Here is a 22,906-nt window from a genome sequence, read left to right on the forward strand (position 1 = left end):
TATATGATGAAATTGGTCCAACTAGAGTGGAAATTTATGATTTGAGAAAAGATACAGATGGAAAGGAATTGAATCCCCTGTCTAGAAAAATAAGAGGAAGTAATATTATACAAACGTTTAGCATGAGTAAAAATTTTTTTGATGAAATTTCAATACCGGACTGTAAAGCGAATGAACTTGAGACGTGTATAACAATTAGGATTTTGAATGGAAACATGGTTATATTTCACCCTCGAATAACGGAGAATGGAAGAGACTTGTACATTTGGGAGATGAAGAAGGATGAACATATTATTAATCTTTAGGAGATTTTAAAACATATTATTAGATTTTTCTAAATTATTTTAAAGATTAGTTAGATAAAATTAAGAGAAAAAAAATTATACTTTTTATTTTATTTTATTTTATTTAAATAAGTTAAATAAATAAAAATCTTTATTTATATTATTAAAGTTTCATAAATTAATTATACTGAAATTGTTTTGAAAAAAAATGTGTAATTTGATTGAGTGTAAAAATATTTCTCTTTATTAATAAACCATAGTTTATGTGTAGCCTTGCTTAATACACAAACCAACATGCATACCACACTCGTTCATATTTTATTCCTAGCTTAATACATAAACTAATATGGTTCTCGAAATATTCAATTTAGAGGTATAACATGACGGTAATTTTACCGTAACATATACATAGTACATACTCATCTAAAAACTTATTTCCAAAGTCCTTAGCATGCATTATTTAACCACCTAAGGTAAGGAATGTTTGCATGTGAGCACATCTTAGCGACTCCTACAAGTATTACTTGACTAAAGTTCGTATGGATACTTACATAGATGATGCGTGTCTTTCCAAGCTAGCTTTTATGTGTGTTAGGAGCTCCAAAATTTCTGAAATCTCTCTGTCACGTGTTATCACCTGCTTATCATATGATATGTATATGTTATAATATATGAATTATATGATAACACTTACGATATGAGGTGTTTAATGATATGTTTGAGATAAGATACGAGAAGGATGCACTAAACGTAATGTAATGATAGGAGTAAGATATGTTCATGAAACATTAAGGTTAGGTTACGCATCGAAGTGTTATGAATATGAGAGATTGATAAAATGATCTGGTCACGATCGATTGATAAAAGAATATAGTTAGGTTATGGGTAGAAAGAGATAGGATTATGATAGATGGATAGATTGATAGCATTAGGATACATTCCTGTAACGATATGACTAAAGTACGTTCATGTAACGATATGACTTTGATATGTATAAGAATGTTAAGGCTATGCTAAGTTAGGGAGCGATATGACCATGAAATGTTTACGATATGATATGATTATGATATATATATATATATATATGTTGCAATATGATATGAAATATTTTATGGTACGAAATATGTGAAAATTGACATGTTTATGATATGCTATATTGTGATGCGATATGTTATGGTATGATATGTATATGATGAAAATTGTTATGTCTGGAAGCATATAATGTTAAGATATGATATATTTATGTAATTTGAATGATATGATATGATTGACATGCAAAACGACGAACTAGCATGAAATACAACCCCGACGTATGCATGAAAGATATGATAAATGATATGATAAAAGATATGTGAAATGATGAAAAACAATATGATATGTACGGAACGCAAGCGGGGTTGTATTAAATGATAATGAAAATGAAAAAAATTGTTGGGACCTTATTCATTATTGTGTGCTCATGCATTGGGGGATATCTCATAATAGTACGGACACAAGTTACGAGGCAGAAAACCAATCTATGGTTATCATAATGCTGCGATGACCAAGCAAGAGAACGATTATTATATTTATCACAATGTTGCGATGGTCAGGTAGGAGAACGATCATTATGTTTAACCTAATGCTGCCGTGACAGTTATTAGTTATAACGGGTGTCTAGCCTAAGGAGCTCCCAGAGTATGCTAGCCCGACAAGGAAAGTGGCCCAGCGGTGTGCGAACTAACTGGTGAGTCCATACTCGCACATATGGGCTGTGTGTAGAGTATATGGTACACATCTAAGTTACCCGTTAGGATAGTATCGTAGGAAAATGGATTGAAAGGATAGGTCCTGTCATTGCATTCCCATGTTCTTTAAATACTCAAGTCATGTGCTACTACATTTTTTAGGTTAAGGCAAGACATTCATGTATGGCTGACAATGACATCGCAACTTGAGACCATGGCACAAGCATAGGGTAGTCCATGACTGTGTTTTAAGCTAAAGCTTATGTTTTATAAAAGTTTAAATGAAGTATTTCTGCATTCAATGTCCATGATATGTATACAATAGCGACCTTAAATTAAGTAGAAAATTTCGGGTTGTTACACTAAGTCAAGCTTATTAACTCACATTCTCCTCCGTATGCTTGACTTTGCTTGATATTCTTCACTCCGAGCAACTCCTGCATGTCTGCAAATTTAACCCTTGCTAGGCTCTTGGTGAGAATGTCTGCACGTTGCTCTCTAGTTTCAACTTTGTTTGGTCCCTAATCAACTTTGTCTTCTTCAAGAGAAATTTTAATTTTGCAACATACAATTTCTTCCACTCCTCTTATGCGCAGAGAATGTATCATCAAGGCTTACATGTAAAAAATTCTTGTTACGTACTCCTCTGTGTTCAACCTTCTTTTTAAGCCTGTCTCTATGTTTCTTTGGTTGAGATGACAAGTTTGAAGTCTCATTTCTCTTATGCTCTAATGGTCTTGTTCTAGGTCTCCTTTGTTGAGATGATAAGTCTAATCGACTTGTAAGTTGCACTTTGCTAATTGAAGCAACCTCTGGTTGCTTCTTGGATTTATTTTTCGATTCCTTTTTCTCCTGACCCGTTGGTTTCTTCTTCACTTTCTTGCTGCCAACGCCAATAGATACTTTTTGAAGATGTTGATAGCCTTTCAATAGTATCTTATATAGGCGATTTCGCAATTGTTTTACCTTCATCAACAGAGTTCTGTTTTGTTCATATATCTTGAGGAACGGGTTGACTATCTCCACTCTGCTACCTTCTTCTATCATTTGACCAAGGCTAATAATATTGCTTTTCAAACTCGAGATGTAATACACCTTGGTCAATAGACGTTGATCACCATTCTTACACTGGAACAAGATAGATCTTTTACCATAGTTTGGTACAATTGATCTGTCGCAAAGCTTTACGTTTCCAATGAATTTTTCATCAAGTTTCTTAAACTTTGCTCGATCTCCAGTCATGTGGTTGCTCGCTCCGTTGTCTAGGTACCACATGCTGGTCTCCACTTGATCTTCTTTGTCTGTGAAGGGGTTCGCTATAACCTTATCTTCATTGAGCATCAACAAATTGGGCATTTCCTCGGTCAACATCACTGTGGGTTCTTCATCATCTGAGAACATGAGGTTTACCTCCTCATCACGCTCCTTATTGCGGCACTCTGCCGTATAATGCTCGCATTTTCTACAAGAGTAGCACTTGATCATACTCTTGTCCTTCCGAGGGTTGGCATTTTCATGAGTTTGTGAGGGATTGTCACGACCACCTTTGCCACCATGACCGCAGTCATGACGACCTCTTTTTCCTTTATTATGGCTGCTACATTCGTTTGTACCTAAAGAAGAAGAGTCATCTGCATCTTTCTTTTTCGTCCATGTGAGCCACTCCTCATGTATGAGTAAGAGGTATTTCTCCTCCTCTTTGTCTTCGTAGCCATGAAGTCTCTCCTCATGGACCTTAAGACGATCAACGACTTCCTTAACCGCATGTTCTTGAGGTCACCGAACTACTTGATGGAAGTAACAATCTACATGAATCTTGAGAGAACAGCTTGAAGGAACTTCCTGACGACGGAGATCCCCTCCATCACGTTGCCTAATGAATGGATGTCACTGACGATCGTCGTCAACTTCATGACAAAGTCGTCTATTGACTCACCGTCCTTCATTGGGATAGCCTCGAACTCACTCAAAAAATCAAATTTTTGAAAGTCGTATGTACGGCTTGGAGGGAGATCTTTCATATCTTTCAAGGTCTTGGTAGGATTCTTGCTAGACCAGCCCTTCAAGGTCTGCACCTTTGTTTCCTTAACACGTTCCTCACCTACATGCATTTTGCAGCTTCTTCCATGCTGCCTTTGTCGAGTCCTTCTCTGCCAACATGAGAAGAACGTCCTCTAGGACTGTTTGATAGATGGCGGCAAGAGTCATCCTGTCATTACGCTCCTCAACTTTATCACCATGCTCGATGGCATCCCACATGCCCTGTGCCTTCTGTAAGTTAACATGCATCTTTATTGACCATGCTACGTAGTTACTCTTCGTGAGTAACGGGTACTGTGGCGTTACACTCCCCTTCCTTCCGCTCGTTATCGCTGTCACATCTCCTCCAGAAACTTTGTATGGCAACGGTATTTGTTTCGGCATCCTAGCTTTGATACCAAATGTTGGAAATGACCCACAAACGAAATATGTCGAAACGAACAACTGAAGCAGGAAGAACAACTTGAGATTGAGAGATCTTTTGGAACAAGGAACTTTGAGCACTTATGCTTTTCAATTCTCTTTTGTTGATGTGAAAACAACATACATCTCATGGGTATTTATAGGGGAGAAAGCACAACTAGTTTGCTACACTTTATTCTCAAGTTAAACAATTACTAACCATTATTCTCAACAAAAGAGTAACAATTTCTCTAACTTATTCAAGTAAATAAATACTAAACAATTATACTAAAATTGTCAAGAGAAAAGGTCACGCCCGATGAAGAAGTTAAGTAGAAGAAAAAGTAGAAAACATGAGAAAAGGTTAGAGCAGAAGAAAAAGCAGAAAACACAAGAGAAAAGGTTAGAGCTGAAGAAAAAGCAGAAAACACAAGAGAAAAGGTTAGAGCAGAAGAAAAAGCAGCAAACACAAGAGAAAAGGTTAGAGCAGAAGAAAAAGCAGCAAACACAAGAGAAAATGTCATGCCCGATGAAGAAGAGGTAGAGTAGAAGAAAAAGTAGCAAACACAAGAGAAGCGGTTAGAGCAGAAGAAAAAGCAGCAAACACAAGAGAAAATATCACGCTCGTTGAAGAAGAAGTAGAACAAATGAAAAAGCAGTAAACACAGGTTAGAGCAGAGGAGAAAAGGTCACGAAAAGCAACAAACACAAGAGAAAAGGTCATGCCCGTTGAAGAAGAAGTAGAGCAGAAGAAAAAGCAGCAAAGAACCAGAAGAAATGAATCAAACCGTGACAGAGAAACTTACCTAGTGAGAGAAAAGGTCGACGATCGATCGCTGTAAATGCCTGATGAAGAAGAAGTAGAACAGAAGAAAAAATAGCATAGAACATGAAGAAACGAATCAAACCGTGAAGGAGAAACTTACATGGTGAGAAAAAAGGTTGATGATGGATCGTTGTGAATGCCCGATGAAGAAGAAACAGAACAGAAGAAAAAGCAGCAAAGAACAGAAAGAAACGAATCAAATTGTGACGGAGAAACTTACCTGGTGAGAAAAAAGGTCGACGACCGATCCTGTGGATGCTCGATGAAGTACAAACGGGCCATTAATGATTGGGCTACAATACAAAAATGGGCCGAAGTTGGGATATTTTGAGATTGTCACTTTTGTCCCTAATATAAAATTTCATAAACAAAATTTTCCATTAAAAATTAGAAAATTTTTAAATAAACTAGAAGGTAATTTTTTTAAAAAAAATATATATAGAAATCGAGTTCTAAATATTAAATAAATATTTGTAAATAAATAAATTAGATATTTTCCACATTGATATTTTATTTTTATTAAAAAATAATATATTATTATTATCCAGTTTCCAGAGCGGGCCCACGTCCATACCCAGTGAAATTCAGGGAAGGGGAAGGGGAAGGGGAAGGGAAAGGGAAAGGGAAAGGGAAAGGGAAGAAAAAAAACAAAAGGCTGTTACAGAAGCTTTGAAAACCGCTCTTATGGCGGTTTTCGCTCCGAGCAATGTACGCCCCTGGTCTACTCTCTAGCAATCTCCAATCTTCATTCACCTAATCTCCGGAATTACTTCAATCCAAGCTCCTCCAATGGACGACCACGACTTCTCTGACTACAAGCTCTGCGGCTTCTTCTGTGTGGTTCTGGCCGTCCCTTCACTGCAATCCGAACTGGCGAATGCTCTACGTCCAGGTACGCGTTGTTATGTTTCCGATGAGAGTTCTGATGTTTATTTCACTTCAGAAAACGGTGTCGTCCTTTCTCCGATCGAGGTAAACCCCAAACCGCTATCGAAAGGCGGCGTTTCGCGTCAAGATTCCGAGCAATGTGGGGGGACGGTAGGCGGAGACGGAACTGGTTCGATGGGGATGGGAGATTTTACTCCGAAGCGGGAGGTTTCTGGGAGGGGAAGTAGGACCTCGAGGAAGAAGAGGACGAATAGGATGGGGATGGTTAATGGCAGTATGAGCGCTGTGCATCAAATTCACGCTCTGGTAGTGCATAAGTGTTTGAAGATTGACGCGCAGGTGATTTTCGTTGACATTGGTGTCTATGAGGAGGCCAGGGTTGTGTTGTTGGTTGATGTTCATCTTCCCATTGAATTGTGGTCTGGTTGGCAGTTTCCTAGATCTAAGACGGTTGCTGGTGCGCTATTTCGGCATTTAAGGTGATGGATTGCTTTAGTTTTATTCAATTTTTTTGGGGTTGAATTAGAACTTGGATTAGTATTTTTCAGTGACTTTCATCGACACAACTTATTTGTAACTGTTAGCGAGGACTTTGACTGGCTACTGCTTTTGTTTCTTTTTTTGAATAATCAGATTAACGTTCCAAAAATCTTTGTCCTACCAAAGAACTAGAATATGTTAACTTAAAACCAAACATAAATGACATTTTTTTTCATCTACCAATCAAGAAACCTTTATGCATTATATAGCTACTTGAAAGTGCTTAGAAGGCTGATATGGGTTGTAACTTTTTCACAAAGCCATATAAGTGCTTAGAAGACAGCACATACTGATATAGGTGAAAAAAGTAAAGTTTTTGGTTATTTCGAGCTTTCATCTCCATCTACTCCGGCTTCACAGTTCTTATTTGGTAAAAGAAAAAAAAAAAAAAATTCTTCTTACAATTTTATTTCATATTAATCTTCTCTATCAACGGCTCCTTTCTATTGAGACCCAAAGAAACAATTTCTTCCACTCTCTAATATTCTTAGTAGCCTTTACATGATGAAGAAACCAGACCTTCTTTCATGCTCGAACCAATTCCATAGGTACTTATAAATGAGTGGTATTATTATGAAAAGTTCTTAAATTTAAAGGAGATAGGGTCCATAGATATTGCCCTACTGTTTGAGTTCTTGAAAGGAAAGGAATGAAAGGATCTCTTTAAATATGAGCTCGAAAGTGCTTGATGGTTTAGTCCCTTATTTATTTTTGAATAATTGTTTTGGCACCTTATTTGTTTTAGAGACCAAACAGTTCAAAAATATGATTTTGTTTTTAGTTTTACAAGATTGGGTTTAAGTTGTAATCTGTAGCTGTGCATTTGTTCTTATTTGTTTGTTTTTTCCTCTGTTAAGTAGGATCTACTACTCCTAGTTCTTTTAATAGCTTTGGTTTTAATGGACTTTGTTTCACACAAAGTTTATGGTGGTATGTATTTGCAGCTGTAAATGGAGAGAGAGGAGGTCTATATTTCTTTTAGCAATCTTATTTATTATTATTTTTTTAATGTAATTTGGTTTTATACGAAATGTTTTAAGCATATTGTTATATAATTTCAGCTGTGAATGGCAAGAGAGAAGCTCTATACTTGTTGGAGAAGACTATTTGCGAGATGCAGACACGGTTAGGAAGAGCGTGTGGAATCTCGCAGAATGTCATGTCCACAATTGCAAATTGCACACTAGTTCTGAAGGTTCTCCAAATAAAAGGCTTTTTGAACTTCATGAAATATTTAGGAGCTTACCTAGTATTGTTAAGTCGAGCAAATCTGACCATACAAGAATGAAACCAGAGGATGATCATACTCAATCAGGTATTTGGGACATATCAGATGACATTCTAATTAATATACTGAAAGCTCTTTGCCCCTTGGATCTTATTCGGGTTGCCTCAACTTGCCGCCATCTGAAATCCTTAGCTGCATCAATCATGCCATGCATGAAACTAAAATTGTATCCTCATCAACAGGCAGCTGTTGAATGGATGTTACACCGTGAGAGGAATGTTGAAGTGTTTTACCATCCTTTATATGTACCTGTTTCAGCAGAAGATGGTTTATCTTTCCACATAAATACTGTTACTGGTGAAATAGTGACTGGGGGAGCCCCAGCTATCTCTGACTTTCGTGGGGGGCTTTTTTGTGATGAACCTGGCTTAGGAAAGACAATAACTGCTCTGTCCCTTATCTTAAAGACTCAGGGGACAATAGCAGAACCACCAGCTGGAGTAAAAATTATTTGGTGCACACATAATGGCAATCGAAAATGTGGTTACTATGAGGTTAGCAGTAAAAATAATTCTAGCAGCAACCATTGCCTGGTCAAGGAAGCTATGGATTTTAGTTCTCTGAAAGGATTTGAGAACTTAGCATTTCATACACCTAAAAGGGCAAGGCTGACAGCCTTGGTTGACAGACGTACAGCAACTAATGATTTATGTGCTGGCAATGATCTGAGGTCTCCATCATCTGCAGACTATGCAAAAGATGTTCATATGGTTCGATGCACTAGAAGCTTGAGTACTGTCAAGAGAAATCTTCTGTTCACATATGAAGGAATGTCTAGCCTTTCCAAAGAACCGAATACTGGTAAAAAGTCAACCAGGACGTGGACAAGGAAGTTTGCTGCTGGGACAAAGAGAGATGATGTGTCTAATGGATTCACAAGCAAGTTTGACGTGCCTGGGATGACCGCAGCAGATAAACTTGAATATAAGGACACATGGGTTCAGTGTGATGCTTGTCACAAGTGGCGGAAGCTTGCAGAAATTTCTGCATCTGATGCTAGTGCAGCTTGGTTTTGTAGTATGAATACTGATCCTTTTTACCAAAGTTGCAGTGTTCCAGAAGAGTCTTATGACCAATGCCGTCCAATTACTAATATTCCAGGATTCTACAGCAAAGAAACTTCTGGAGGAGAGGAGAAGAATATTTCGTTCTTCACCAGTGTGCTCAAGGAAAACAGTGCACTGATAAATTCTGGAACAAAGAGAGCCTTGAATTGGCTTTCTAGTCTTACCGCTGAAAAAGTTTCAGAAATGGAAAGAACTGGTTTAAGAAGTCCTATATTAACATCTTCTGTGGTTCCTGGTGGTGATGCCCGAGGTTTTCATCAAATATTTGAAGCATTTGGTTTAGTAAGGAAAATGGAAAAAGGCACTATCAGATGGTACTATCCGCATAATCTTCACAACTTGGCATTTGATGTTGCTGCTTTGAGATCTGCATTGTGTGCTCCACTAGATTCAGTTAGGTTATATTTATCAAGAGCAACCCTGATCGTTGTTCCATCAAATCTAGTTGATCACTGGAAGACTCAAATCCAAAAACATGTCAGACCTGGTCAGTTAATGGTTTATGTATGGACTGATCATAAAAAACCATCTGCGCATTGTTTAGCATGGGATTATGATGTTGTTATTACCACATTTAGTCGGTTAAGTGCGGAATGGGGACCACGGAAGAGAAGTATATTAATGCAAGTGCATTGGCATAGGGTCATTTTAGATGAAGGGCACACCCTTGGCTCTAGTCTTAACTTGACAAACAAGTTGCAAATGGCTATTTCATTGGTATCTTCAAATCGCTGGATACTAACAGGAACTCCAACTCCTAACACACCTAATAGTCAGCTTTCACATCTTCAACCATTACTTAGGTTTCTTCACGAAGAAGCCTATGGTCAGAATTATAAGTCATGGGAGGCTGGTATTCTCAGACCCTTTGAGGCAGAGATGGAGGAAGGAAGGTTACTTTTGTTGAACTTACTTCGTAGGTGTATGATCAGTGCAAGAAAGGCAGATTTGCTATCGATCCCACCTTGCATCAAGAAAGTAACATACCTAAATTTTACAGAAGAGCATGCTCAGACTTACAATGAGCTTGTAGTTACGGTGCGGCGTAATATATTAATGGCAGACTGGAATGATCCTTCCCATGTTGAAAGTTTACTGAATCCAAAACAATGGAAATTTCGAAGTACAACCATCAAGAACATCAGACTATCTTGCTGTGTGGCAGGACATATTAAAGTTACAGAAGCTGGTGAAGATATTCAAGAAACCATGGATATTCTTGTTGATGATGGGTTGGATCCTATGTCACAAGAGTATTCGTTTATAAAATATAATCTCCTTTATGGTGGGAACTGTGCTAGGTATTATTTCACTTTGCATGTGACTCTTTCACAATGTTTTATTTTACTAATCAAAAAATGCTTTCACATATATAGGTGTGGGGAATGGTGTCGGTTACCTGTGATTGCACCATGTAGGCATCTTTTGTGCCTTGATTGTGTTGCTTTGGATAGTGAGGGGTGCACTTTCCCTGGATGTGGTAAGTTATATGTGATGCAGACTCTTGAAACCTTAGCTCGGCCTGAAAATCCCAACCCAAAGTGGCCTGTCCCCATAGACCTGATAGAGTTGCAACCATCATATAAGCAAGTAGGCTGACTATGAGAAATAGTTACTTGTAAATATTTGCTTTCTAACTTGATCAAAATCTGATCAGGATGTGTGATATTTACAGGATGACTGGGATCCTGATTGGCAATCAACGTCCAGTAGTAAAGTTGCATATCTCATTCAGAGATTGAAAGCTTTAGGCGAAGCAAATGATAAGATTACTTTGATCCCTCCCTCTTCATTTCACAAACATGATACATTACTCCAGGAAATGGACCACTCAAGAACCATCGCTTCAGATCATGAAGTAGTCAGGGAGAAAGTTCTTATTTTCTCTCAATTTCTTGAGCATATACACGTCATTGAACAACAGGTAGTTTTTTTAATATTTTTAATTCCAGAAATTTTCTACAACGATCTGTACTTCACACCATTTCTCTTTGGCCAGTTAGCCATTGCCGGCATCAAATTTGCTGGGATGTATAGTCCAATGCATGCTAGTAATAAGGTATGTTCTTCAGTTCTATAATTTTCACACGTGTTGATATATAGGTATTATGCTGGTGTAAATCGATGCTGTTTCACCTTTGCAGATGAAGTCATTGACCATGTTTCAGCATGATTCAAGCTGCATGGCGCTTTTGATGGATGGAAGTGCTGCATTGGGTCTTGATTTGAGCTTTGTAACTCACGTCTTTCTAATGGAGCCAATCTGGGACAGAAGGTAATACAAAACATTTTAGATTCAAGTCGTTTGATGGATGATATGTCCTTAAACCTTCCTACAGGACTGTACAATAAAGGATAACTAATTCTACACCATCTTAGATGCTCTTGGCGGCTCTGAATTTTTGATAAGAGAGAAGCCTTACCATCCATCCTCCTGTAGGGAGTCCTGTCACTCCAAGTCTACAACCCTTCATGTAGGAAAACCAAGACTTTTCAAACTTAAGAGAAAAGACAACCCGTTTGAGAGTGGGCGTGTGTCCCTCTTTGTAATTCAAGAGTAGACAAATCTGTTTTGCTAACTGAAAATGTGGTCAATGGGAGGAAAGATTAGTTGAGTCCATGTGTTGAACTTTGAAGCAACCATTAAAAGTGAGGTTTCATTGAAAGATAGGTTTTAAATTACTTGGTTGAGTTTCCTCATGCTGTTAGTTATGCTACCTCCTGAGGATTTTTAGCGACCCATCTATTGACACATCAGTTTGTACTACGAAGAATTAGATTCATTAGCCACCCTTTTTGTTTCAAATAAATTATAGACCACAGCGCTTGTTCCATAAAAAAATGTCAACTGCGTAAGTAGTAAGACCGTTTCTCTGAATCCAGACCTTCCCGAAGGAAGCCTCCCCTAGCAATCTGAGTTTGCCTTGCAAAATGAAAATAAGTTCAACAAGGGGCACATAGTAGATTAGGATGGTGTCTTGGATAGGTATGATGTTGCATGATATTGTCTCTTTGTGTAGTCCATTATGTCTTAAGCATAAGCTCCTAAAGCTCTAGAGTGAATTGATATGAAATTGTTGTTTCTGCCACAGGAAAAAAAAAAAAAGAAAGAATATATATCATTTATGTATAAAGTCGGTAACTAAAACATGATGTAATATTTTTTGTGGGGAAGTTGAATCTGCAAATCCCAACACAAAATTTGTCAGATGCAAAAAAGCTGAAAGCTAGTCAACCCTTTGGCATGAGTGGCTGTGTCAAAATATGTACACAAAACCTACGCTAGTCTAAAAGAGTGTAATTTATTCTAGCTTTCATTTGGAAGATGTGAATGCTATATGAGGAGCAGGCTAATTCATGATCTTTTTTTCATCCTTCCGTTTATGTTACCTTGGTTTCCTTCCCATATCTTTCTAGTTCATCATGCATTTTGAACTTTTAATTCGACTAATAGATCAATACTTATATGCATTTGGCTCTGATGGCTCAGAAGATAAAGCATTAATAACTAATCCATTTTAGCAGTGCTTTACTATTTTTCATTTTTAACTGCTCAGTGTATATGATTTTTTTCAATTATAGTAACTCGCTCAATTATTTTATGGTTTTTTAGCATGGAGGAACAAGTTATTAGTCGTGCTCATCGGATGGGTGCTGTTCGTCCTATTCATGTTGAAACCTTGGTAATGCGTGAAACAATTGAGCAGCAAATGGTACAGTTTTTACAGGTATATGTTTTTGAAATACTAGCAGTATTAGTGATCCTCCTTTGGATATAGAGTTGAATGGAATAAAATGTTTATATTCCAAAAAAATCAATGGTAAGATACATAGTTATCTATACATGAGAAAGATGGAATACATAAAAGGAAAGGATCACGACAAGAATAAAATAAAATCATTAAATGATTTTACAACTCATTAACATATTTACAACCAACAATTACTTGGGGATCATCTAATGTGAGACTTTGAGATAGCCCTTAAGAAGCACAGGAACAGACATGCGACACGATACAGACACGAACACATGCATGACAACACATCGATTTTCAAAAAAGTAGGATACGATACATTTAAGACTCATTATTTATTGTTATTGCTATTATTTATATATATGTGTATATCTTGACATGTGATGAATATTTAATACATTCAACGGAAAATTCTACTTTTAAACATCTAGGAACATCGGTACAATTCACTAAAAAGATAACAATTAAAAAACAACATCAACAATATCCAATATCCAGCAAGTCTTATACAAACAACATGAACATATCCAATATCCAATAAGTCCTATACAAAAAACTACAACGTAGAATCAAACACAAACCTTGTACACACTATTTATTCCCCCCTTCTTTGTCCTCTACACTGGTGGTCGCTAGTGGTTGATGACAACTGGCAATGGTCGTCAGTTGTCGTTGTTGATGAGTGGCTAAGAAGCTTTTTATTTAATTTTTATCTTGTGTGTGTGTGTGTGTGTCGTGGATGCATCTTGAATTGAAGGTTAGGAAGATGATGGAAAGAAACCGTAATATTTTAAGGCTTATATGTGTAGTGGGCTTGGCTTTAATTGGGTATTGGGCTTTCTTTTACATGGCATAAAAAATTTAAATCTTGGGAGTTTTTACATGATGTATTTTAATTGTCATTGCATGTCCCAACTGTGTCTAAGCATGTCCCCATGGTATCGGAAAATTAAAAAATAATTAAAACATACACATGCAAAACGTGTCAAATATGTGTCGACAACGTGTCAGAGTGTATCGGTGCCCAACACTTACATTTGGCCATTTTACAAATGTCGGTGTTTTATAGGATAGCCCCCAAAAGGCTATTGATATGGTAATTTCTCTTTGGTATTGCAATATAGTTCTGTTTTGTGTTTTCTTGTTAGGGGAATCCTAACAGCTGATCGGGGATTTTTCTATTGAATATGTTCAAGGTATTTACCTTGCCAGTGGGGTTCAATAAAAAAAATCTTACATTTTTAAGAGTTCTCAACTTCCTTATCTGCCTCGGTATGAAATAAAAGAAAAAATCCTGACTCCAGTATATATTACATATCAAGTCCATTATCTTGTCTTCTCTAATCCTTGATACTTCTCTTACCTAAACTCTTTTTTGCGCCTTAAATGATTGATTATTATGAAACATTCCACGTCTTGCAAGTTTTTGGGGTTCCTTTTAATGCTTTAAGCCTCACAATTTACTCTTTTCTTGCTTTGTTGTTCCCCTTTCAAATGAAGGATACTGGTGAGTGCAAAAGGTTAATGAAGGAAGACTTTGACAAGCTTGATTATGAAGGGCCACGAGCTCATCGTTCATTGCATGATTTTGCTGGGAGCAATTATCTTTCTCAGCTCAAGTTTGTGAGGACGAATCCTATGATAAAAAAGGATGTAGAGAACATTTAGTTGTTAGTGTACAGATGATATTAAGATTAGTTTTACAACTTGAAGGGAAAACCGAAGCAAATGGTCTGCATTCATAAGTCAAGAAATAGAAGTAGGTGTACGTTCATTTTGTTGTCAGTTCAAGTTATTGCTGAAGACTGAAGAATTCAATCAGCATAGTGTTACTGGTGCTTACTTAGGTTTAGAAAAACTTGGATATGCAAAATGTGTATAATTCATTCAGTCAGTAGCTTCTGATGGACAGAGATAACAACAGAGCTGCAGGTTATAGCAATTCCCTCGCTTGATGCCCTTCCTGGAGCTAGTAGCAGAGGGCGGGCCAGGTTCGAATTCAGATTAGACTTTTATTTGTTTGAGCTGCTCCCACATTTTTTTGAGGGAAATGTAACCCAATTGTACACTTGTTACCATCTGTTCTGCTCGTCTAAATTGGCTAAGCCATTGAAGTATATTGATGCAGGTTGTAATACTGCTGGTGTGAGAATGAAAGATGCCATGTATGTTGTAGAGTATCTCTACACAATTTACCATTTTAAAAAACCTTCATTTCAAATGGATAGGCACAAGTTTTGTTTTGATTTAATTAGGGGTAAAAAAATTATGATAGGCCCTACTTTTAACTTTATTATATTGATCAATTAACTGTGTTCCTGACAAAATCTGACATATCTTCTTTCTTATCAGTTACTTTGTTCAGTGTGCAAGAGATTGAAATTAGGGCAAGCATCCAAGAAAGGTGGATTGAGGGGTTTCCAGCTAAATCACAAGAAAGCTAATATCTCTATACCTTGTTATATTCTTGAGAAGTAACCATGAATTAAACTTTAGGTACAGGAAAGGATAGAAATGGATAACCTCAGGGCTAGTGCTTTTCTACTCCCTTTCTTTTAACAAAGGAGTGAAGAGAAGTTAGATTTCTAACTATTTTTTCATGACCTTTTTGTCATAATCACTGCACCAAAGTTACAATAGGTACACTCCCTGCTTTCCATGCTTCTCAAGTAGCCGCAGAGCTTGTAGTCAAATATGTGTACACTATGATGAAGAAGAAGAAATGAAATTCACACTTTGATCATTTATGATGATGAGTATAGATGTGTGTACTATGATGTTGATGATCATCATCATCATTCTTATGTCTTGCATGATATTCGAGGGTTTATTGACCTTCAAGCATTTAGTTATAGACAATTAGCCCGACTATGATGGGCACAAGGGGGTACAAACCGCCTGGTGGACTCAAGCTCGCTCCTGTGGGTCATGTGTAGGGTAGTACTACACTTTTATTTTTGTCAGTCACCTCTATGATGATTTTAACGATAGGTTCAAAATCATGAGTTGTATGTGTTTGCATTCACTAACACAAATAGTGAGGTCACTTACGGAATATTTCTTTAAATTTTCAAGTAAAGACAAGGCACCCCTATACCGCCGACGATGACATCACAATTAAAAACCATGACACATGCATAAGGTAGTCGTATTTAATTTCGTAGACTTTAGGTTAGTATAGGTCTTTATTATTTTATTTTTGTTTATTTTCACACATCTTTTGTATTGTTTTGAATATTATTTAAACATGCAAGTCATTGACATTGTTTTATGAAGATACTCATATAAGTCCATGACATTGTTTTATGAAATACTTTTAAAGGATTATTTTCACTTAAGAGGTTATGTTAGGAAGATGGTAGCGACTTTAGGTTAGTTAAAATTTAGGTCATTACATTTAATACTAAGATAATAATAATTAAATTAATCCAACTAAAACAAAATTTAAGACATCATAGATTAAACTTAAAAGTCAAAGGCATCTACAAATGCGGTTGACAAAAGAAATGTTGGTCATGAGCGAAGAACATAGAGAGATTAGGAACCAAGGAAGTAGAAGTATGTGTAAACATAAACACGATTGGATTTGATAGATTTAAATTTATCTAAACTTAAATATTGTCGTGAACACACGTGAATGCGTTTTAATGGAAGAACTTTGGTCATGTGAGTTTTAATATTATAATAAACCACTTGCCCTTCATTGGTTTCTATTAAAAGTTCATTGGAATTTACAAATAACAATGGTTTCTCAACTCCAAGAAGAGAACTAATTGTCATTACTTTTGACCATGAAATGACATCTTTCTCCCTCTCCCAATTGTCGAAGGTTTTTTCATTCCCTGATACTAGATAGTGAAATATAACAATTGATCCATTCAAAATCTCCATACTTATATACTCCTCACGCTCCTCCGCTATATTGTTTGGTACTGAAATTTTGCCAAAAACTTCTTCCCTCATGTCGAATGTGTGTATAATATTAGTTACTCCTTCTTTGTATGCCCACCAATAATATGTTCCTTCATGATGCATCTGAGAGGCAACATGTGACTTTGATGCACGTACATAAGTAGGAGATTCAATTTCCCTCCATCTTTATTTCATCAAATCGTAAATTTCCACTCTAGTTGAGAAATTAGTTTCTCCATATCGGTTCCAAAATTCTACAACCCTAATCACTTTAAAATCCCTAGAATTGGAATCGTATCCGAATCCAACAGTGCTTGTGAACGAAAAATCAATGTCATAGGTATCCCCAGGATAATGAAGAATCGATAATGGGAGCTTACAAAACTTTTCGGTCGTCAGATTAAAGAGGAAAATATCCCTATCGAAGGAAAGACAAACCAAGCCATGAGAATGACTGCAAATATTGAAAAACTCATTTTTTTAATGGATTGTTGACATCGAGAATGGACATAGATCGACTGGGGGAGAGCGAAAGTGATTATGGAGAGTATATACATAAAGTTTTCAAAATCGACCATCACTCAATACTTGATAAAAATACGTTCATGTTGAAGAGAAAAAATTGTAGGATCTTTGATTAAAACGTACCAAAATTTGCAAACTAACTTAAATTGGAGTAAAGACTCTCTCAGAAGCCTCGATAAAATTTCGATCAATAATATTGTGGGAAGATCTTTTAGAGTGCCAGAGTGCCTAGGGTTTTGTAAAAAGATCTGGTTTGAAGTTTTATTAGATAATTTTGGTTTGTTCTTTTTTCCATCTCATGCACACAACACGAAGAACAACAAAAACAATGACAACAACAATAAGAACAACAACGACGAGAGGCAACAAAAAAATGTGGCATATCGTGCTTGTAGTTCATGATTATTTTGTTTTTTCAAAAAGTAATTTAACAACAACATAGAAATGTAGACAAACAAGATCTTTTTAGGTCAAAATTCCCAAAAACAACCTTAAAAACAACCTTAAAATTAACTACGAACGTAATGACTCTAATTTTCTACTATTCTAAAGTCGCTACAGTATGCGTGGCATAACTTTTGACAAGAAAATATTCATTCAAAGCTTCTTCATAAGACGATATCGTGGACTTATAGGTTTAAAATAAAATAAAGGAAAAATATTGAAAGATCAATGATCTATACTAACCTAAAGTCTACGAAAAATAAATGCAACTACCTGTCATGATCTTTGATGCGATGTCGCCATCAACCATAAAGAGGTACCTTGCCTTTACCTGAAATATAAAAGTGGCACGTGACTTGAGTATTTTAAGAAATACTCAGTAAGTGACCCCATTATTGAGGTTAGGTAATGCAAACACATGCAACATGAACGAAACTTATCATTTAACATTGTATTCTCTTAGGCAACTTTCCATCTCGGGTCATCGGATATGCATTTACTATCCTACACACTGCCCATACATGTGAATATGGACCCACCAGGTGATTCGCACACCCCCTAGGCCTCATACTGGTCGGACTAGCATCTCTAATGCTGTTGTCGAACACCCGGAAAGAATATCGACCATCATAGCATCATGTTAAACATGACGATCATTTTCCTTTTCATAATGTACACATTCGTACTCATCATAAGGGAAAATATCCCGATGCATGTGACATACATTTATGCATGAGATCCCAACATTTTTCACAGTAATTAAATCGGGTAAGACAACCCCATCCTTTTTTCTCCATTTCATTTCATTTATAGCATAGTCTTCAAAACATGTCTCGGGGTTGTGCGTCATAAATCTTTATCTCAAAATATTTCATCGCATGTCATACATGTCAACAACATATCATATCATGCAGTGCAACGTATCATATCGTTCAACATATTACATCCTTCGACATATCGTACCATTTAACATATCTTATCTTTCAACACATCATATCCTCAACATATCATACCATTCAACATATTATATCATTCAACATATCATACCATACAACATATCATATCATAAAACAAAGTACACATAGCAAACATATGACACGTGCGGGGTCACTAGACACGTGTCATTATGCATCACACAACTCCTCCAACCATACCGATAATAAGACCACTTACTTAATAGGTCTAGGTCGATACTACTACGACTCCTTGATGCTAGCTTAATGCTGCTCTCTAAAAGTTTATTTTGCCTAAAGAGTCTAACAATCATAAATTAGAATTCTATTCACAAAATTGACTCACCCAAATAATCATAATATTCATTCTTTATGAGAAACCAGTTTTTAGAGGTGAGATTCGTTGGGTTTATGTTGAGAATTATACAAAGTAACAATGTCGTTAGAATATGTTAAGAATTTAAACCAAGATTTGGAGTGTTAAACGACCAAAATACCCTTATGAGAATTCTAAGATGCTTTCAAAGACCCTAAAAGACTCGAAATACTAAGGACATTTATATGAGACTCATTAATAATATTAAGGGCAAGTGTGAAGGGGATTAGAACAAATTTGGGATATGAACCAAGAGGAAAAGTACGTAACTACCCCTTAAGATGCGTTTTAAAACGTGAGATTGACGCGATAAGTAACCGGCCAAAACAGACAATATTTACTAGCGGTAGACTTAGGCTATTACAACAAACATATTAGCGAAGCCTAACAAATTAATCCAACTAAAACAAAATTTTAAACATCATAGATTAAACTTGTACGTTGAAGAAACCGTCACTAACTACACATAGCAATTTATCACATATCGTGACTGTAGAGGGTGACTCGACCCGTGACCCAATCTGTGATCCAAGACCAATGCCTTGTTGAACACAACTCTCTGTGGGAAACACTCGCACTCTTTATTAAGACCAATCGAGAAGAGAATATAAGACACTGTGTAGAATACTTTTTGGATTTCTTGGATGAATAACCTAGGTAGGGCCCTAGAGGGGTATCATAGAGCCTACACAATCTACCTAACAAATCTGAATCTTTTTCCTAAAATATCTAGATCTCTTCCTCCTAAAATCTGTAGGTATCTTTTCTAAAATCTCTACTAAAATAAATATACAATGGGCTCGTACAATTATTGGACTTGACTCTATTGGGCTAGTGATGATATTTCAATACTCCCCCTCAGCACTAGTCCTCATTCGCTGCACCATGTTGAGCTAACAACAAAAACTCTCATGTTTGTCAGTATTCAACCCTTTTGTAAGCAAATCTGCCACTTGGTCATCTGTCTTGATCTGCTACATCTCGATTTCTTCCTTCAAGACTTTCTCTCTAATGAAATGGTAGTGTACCTCCACATGCTTTGTTCTAGTATAAAACACCGAATTTTCTGCCAAGCGAATCGCATATTGATTGTTGCAAGTGGTATTGGATACTCAATTTTCTAGTGTCAATCTTCGATCAAAAGCTTTAACCATGTATTTTTTCTGAGCTGCTCCAGCTGCTGCTCTGTACTCTGCTTCTTTAGTTGACAATGATATTGTTGGTTGTCTTTTGTTACACCAAAAAATTGAACACATACCCAACGATTGATCTTCGGGTATCGTGGTCTCCTTTGACACATCTCAAGGTTCGTCGAGCTGCATCCAAATGAGGCTTCTTCGGATTTTGCATATATTGATCAATGACTCCAACTGCATTTTCGAATTTCTTCGGTTGGTCCATGTAGAACTCTCTGTTTAACTCTCAATGCAAGAAAACATTATTCACATAAATCTGTCATAATTTTCAATCTTTATTTACCGTAAGTACTGGAGGAACTTGTACGATAATGATCTTTGCCACTGGACTAAATGTTTCATCATAGTCTAGTTCATATTCTTGAGGAAATCCTCGAGCCACGAGTCGAGCCTTGTATCTCTCGATTGATCCATTCGGTCGACGCTTTATTTTGTAGACCCACTTGCAAGAGATGGGTTTAACATCTCCTAGTCTTGACACTAGTTCCAAGTTTGATTCTGCTCCAGGGCTATAATTTCTTCCTCCATCGCTTTCTGCCAAACCGAGTTTTGTGATGCTTCTTCATATGTCTCCGGCTCATTGACTTCGTCTTCTACTGCGTTGGCATACTCTGGATTTGCCTTTAGGATTATTTCTGAATGTCTAAGTTGTTCAGGTGTCATTTCATTTTCACTAGACTCACTTGGTTGAGTCACTTCTTGCTCACCAACACTAGTGTCACTTAAATCTTCAGGCACATCAGCACTTAAGCAAATGTGTACAATTTTCTCCCCCGTCTTCTGTGGAAGAATCTCTTCAGTTTGCTCCCCTGTGTTCTGTAGAAGAATTTCTTCAGTTTGCTCCCCCGTGTTCTGTAGAAGAATTTCTTCTGTTTGCTCAAGGTCTGGTAATACTTCCTTCTCTAAGAGCCACCCCTCTTCCATTGCACCGCTTTGATCGTCAATCATGTGGTTTAAGCATCCTGAATCACTGATCCAGTCATCCTCGTAATCAATATGCTCTTCCATCATTGTCATGAGTGCTAGCTCGTCTTCTACTATTGGACATAGTACCTCTGCATCCCATTCCTCTATCTTCTTTTTGGATATTGCCACATTGGTTTCAATACTTTTTCCTGGACCAACAATCTCTAGACATGTGGCCCTTTTTCCCGCCATTATAGCAAATACCTTCAAATCTCTTTTCTTTGAAACTCATGTTGTCATTTTGTAGTTCCTTGGTGGCTTCTTCTTTTGTCACCATTGTATCCACGTTTGGTAGACGGTCTATTATTGCTCCGACTTTCACTTGTGTAGAGTGCTTCTTCTTCACCCTTCAATGTGATGCCTCCCATTTGTTTAGCCATGGCTTCTTTGATGGCTAACAAATTTTCGAACTCTACAAGTGATGGTTGAGTAGGCCATCCTTGTACAACAGTAATAAAGCTTCTATATTCCGGTCGCAATCCGTGGATTATAATCCTCTTCATTCGAGATTTTACAATGGCATACTTCGGGTCTAGTTCAGTAATCTCCGACAGATCGATTTGACCTTGTGGAAGTACTGAGCAATCGTTATGTCACGTTGTGAAATTGACAACAACTCATTCTTCAGAAGTTGTAGCCTCGTATCGTTCTTCTTTGAGAACATCACAAATGTGTCACATGCTTCTTTCGGTGTCTTGTCATCCCAAATATGTTCTAAATATCTCTTCTTCGATTGTGGTCTTCAAGGAAAACATTGCTTTGCCTACTTTGATTCTCCATTTGCGCAAGGCGCCGTTAGAATCCTCCTCTGGCAGCGTAGTTTCACACCCGCCAACGATCTGCCAAAGATTCTGTCCTTGTAAATAGGACATCATGCATGTTGCCCACATGTTGTAGTTGTTGTTGAGTTTCTTGATTCCTTCAACAATTTGGAAATCACCCATCGTGTTGGCTATACCTCAGTAATACCAAACAAGCTCTTTCGACACAAGACTTGCAGAGTCACAGACTACTCACGACACAAAAGAAGCTCACTTACTACTAATCTGAAGAAATCGTTTTTGATGTGGAAGATCAGATAGAGCTGCAACCAAAGAGCATACTAAGAATTTCAAGAGATCAGATAACATACACTAACCTTGCTCTGATACCAATTGTTGAACACAACTCTCTGTGGGAAACACTCGCACTCTTTATTAAGACCAATCGAAAAGAGAATACAAGATACTGTGTAGAATACTTTTTGGGTTTCTTGGATGAATAACCTAGGTAGAACCCTCGACGGGTATTTATACTAGAGGCCTATACAATCTAGACCTAACAAATCTAAATCTAAACCTAACAAATTGGAATCTTTCTCCTAAAATCTACAGGTATCATTCTTAAAATCTCTACTAAAATAAATATATAATGGCCTCGTACAATTATTGGGCTTGACTCTATTGGGCTAGTGATATATTTGAATGTGCCTTCCCAAACTGCAACTGGTTTCAACTGTGACCGACCTGGTTCCTTCTTGAGCCAACAAGATTTTGGCAGTGTCATAGAGAGAGTGTGAGCAGTCCTTCCCACAGTCGCGTCTGTAATCATTTGTGGGGAGCCTTCTTGCATAATATAGGTGAGTGACAACATGCGAAGTGCTCCTTTTTGCCCCTCTTGAGGATAAAAGAATTATGTGGATAGTCTGTCGGTAGAGCCCGAGAATTCCGAGGAGGCG

General features: G+C 37.1%; 3 protein-coding genes and 1 long non-coding RNA gene across 11 annotated transcripts; 1 reads left to right on the forward strand and 3 right to left on the reverse strand.

The window, feature by feature from the left end:
- Nucleotides 1–637: 637 nt before the first annotated feature.
- On the reverse strand, nt 638–5,681 carry LOC111466597. 2 transcript variants are annotated; one of them, XM_023111324.1, is made up of 5 exons: nt 5,380–5,681; nt 5,260–5,299; nt 2,630–4,495; nt 2,397–2,532; nt 638–921 (listed from the first exon to the last, which is right to left on the reverse strand). In XM_023111324.1, exons 3-5 carry the CDS (start codon nt 3,494–3,496, stop codon nt 908–910), a joined length of 1,017 nt encoding a protein of 338 aa, XP_022967092.1. In that variant the 5' UTR covers nt 3,497–4,495; nt 5,260–5,299; nt 5,380–5,681; the 3' UTR covers nt 638–907. The 2 variants fall into 2 exon arrangements, 1 of the variants encoding a protein (XP_022967092.1); XR_002714401.1 differs by lacking the exons at nt 2,397–2,532; nt 2,630–4,495; nt 5,380–5,681 and having other exon boundaries at nt 5,260–5,371.
- A 199-nt stretch (nt 5,682–5,880) lies between these two features.
- Nucleotides 5,881–15,068, forward strand: LOC111466564 (F-box protein At3g54460-like). 7 transcript variants are annotated; one of them, XR_002714397.1, is made up of 9 exons: nt 5,883–6,646; nt 7,769–10,363; nt 10,439–10,652; nt 10,738–10,986; nt 11,062–11,121; nt 11,207–11,337; nt 12,676–12,790; nt 14,318–14,808; nt 14,946–15,068. XR_002714397.1 is itself a non-coding variant. In XM_023111276.1 (9 exons), exons 1-9 carry the CDS (start codon nt 6,069–6,071, stop codon nt 14,483–14,485), a joined length of 3,891 nt encoding a protein of 1,296 aa, XP_022967044.1. In that variant the 5' UTR covers nt 5,883–6,068; the 3' UTR covers nt 14,486–15,068. The 7 variants fall into 7 exon arrangements, 5 of the variants coding, with proteins under 5 accessions (XP_022967045.1, XP_022967044.1, XP_022967043.1 ...); XM_023111276.1 differs by having other exon boundaries at nt 7,769–10,008; nt 10,228–10,363; nt 14,318–15,068; XM_023111275.1 differs by having other exon boundaries at nt 7,769–9,639; nt 9,676–10,363; nt 14,318–15,068.
- A 1,286-nt stretch (nt 15,069–16,354) lies between these two features.
- Nucleotides 16,355–18,091, reverse strand: LOC111466331. Its single transcript, XM_023110929.1, has 3 exons — nt 18,087–18,091; nt 17,318–17,482; nt 16,355–16,913 (listed from the first exon to the last, which is right to left on the reverse strand). The coding sequence occupies exons 1-3, from the start codon at nt 18,089–18,091 to the stop codon at nt 16,355–16,357; spliced, it is 729 nt and encodes a 242-aa protein (XP_022966697.1).
- Nucleotides 18,092–19,577: 1,486 nt separating this feature from the next.
- On the reverse strand, nt 19,578–22,545 carry LOC111466627. The gene is made up of 3 exons (XR_002714412.1): nt 22,430–22,545; nt 20,920–20,925; nt 19,578–19,666 (listed from the first exon to the last, which is right to left on the reverse strand). It is a non-coding gene; the product is annotated as an uncharacterized LOC111466627 (long non-coding RNA).
- Nucleotides 22,546–22,906: the final 361 nt, after the last annotated feature.

This window comes from Cucurbita maxima, unplaced genomic scaffold (assembly GCF_002738345.1).
Source record: "Cucurbita maxima cultivar Rimu unplaced genomic scaffold, Cmax_1.0 Cma_Scf00031, whole genome shotgun sequence".
Classification (NCBI taxonomy): domain Eukaryota; kingdom Viridiplantae; phylum Streptophyta; class Magnoliopsida; order Cucurbitales; family Cucurbitaceae; genus Cucurbita; species Cucurbita maxima.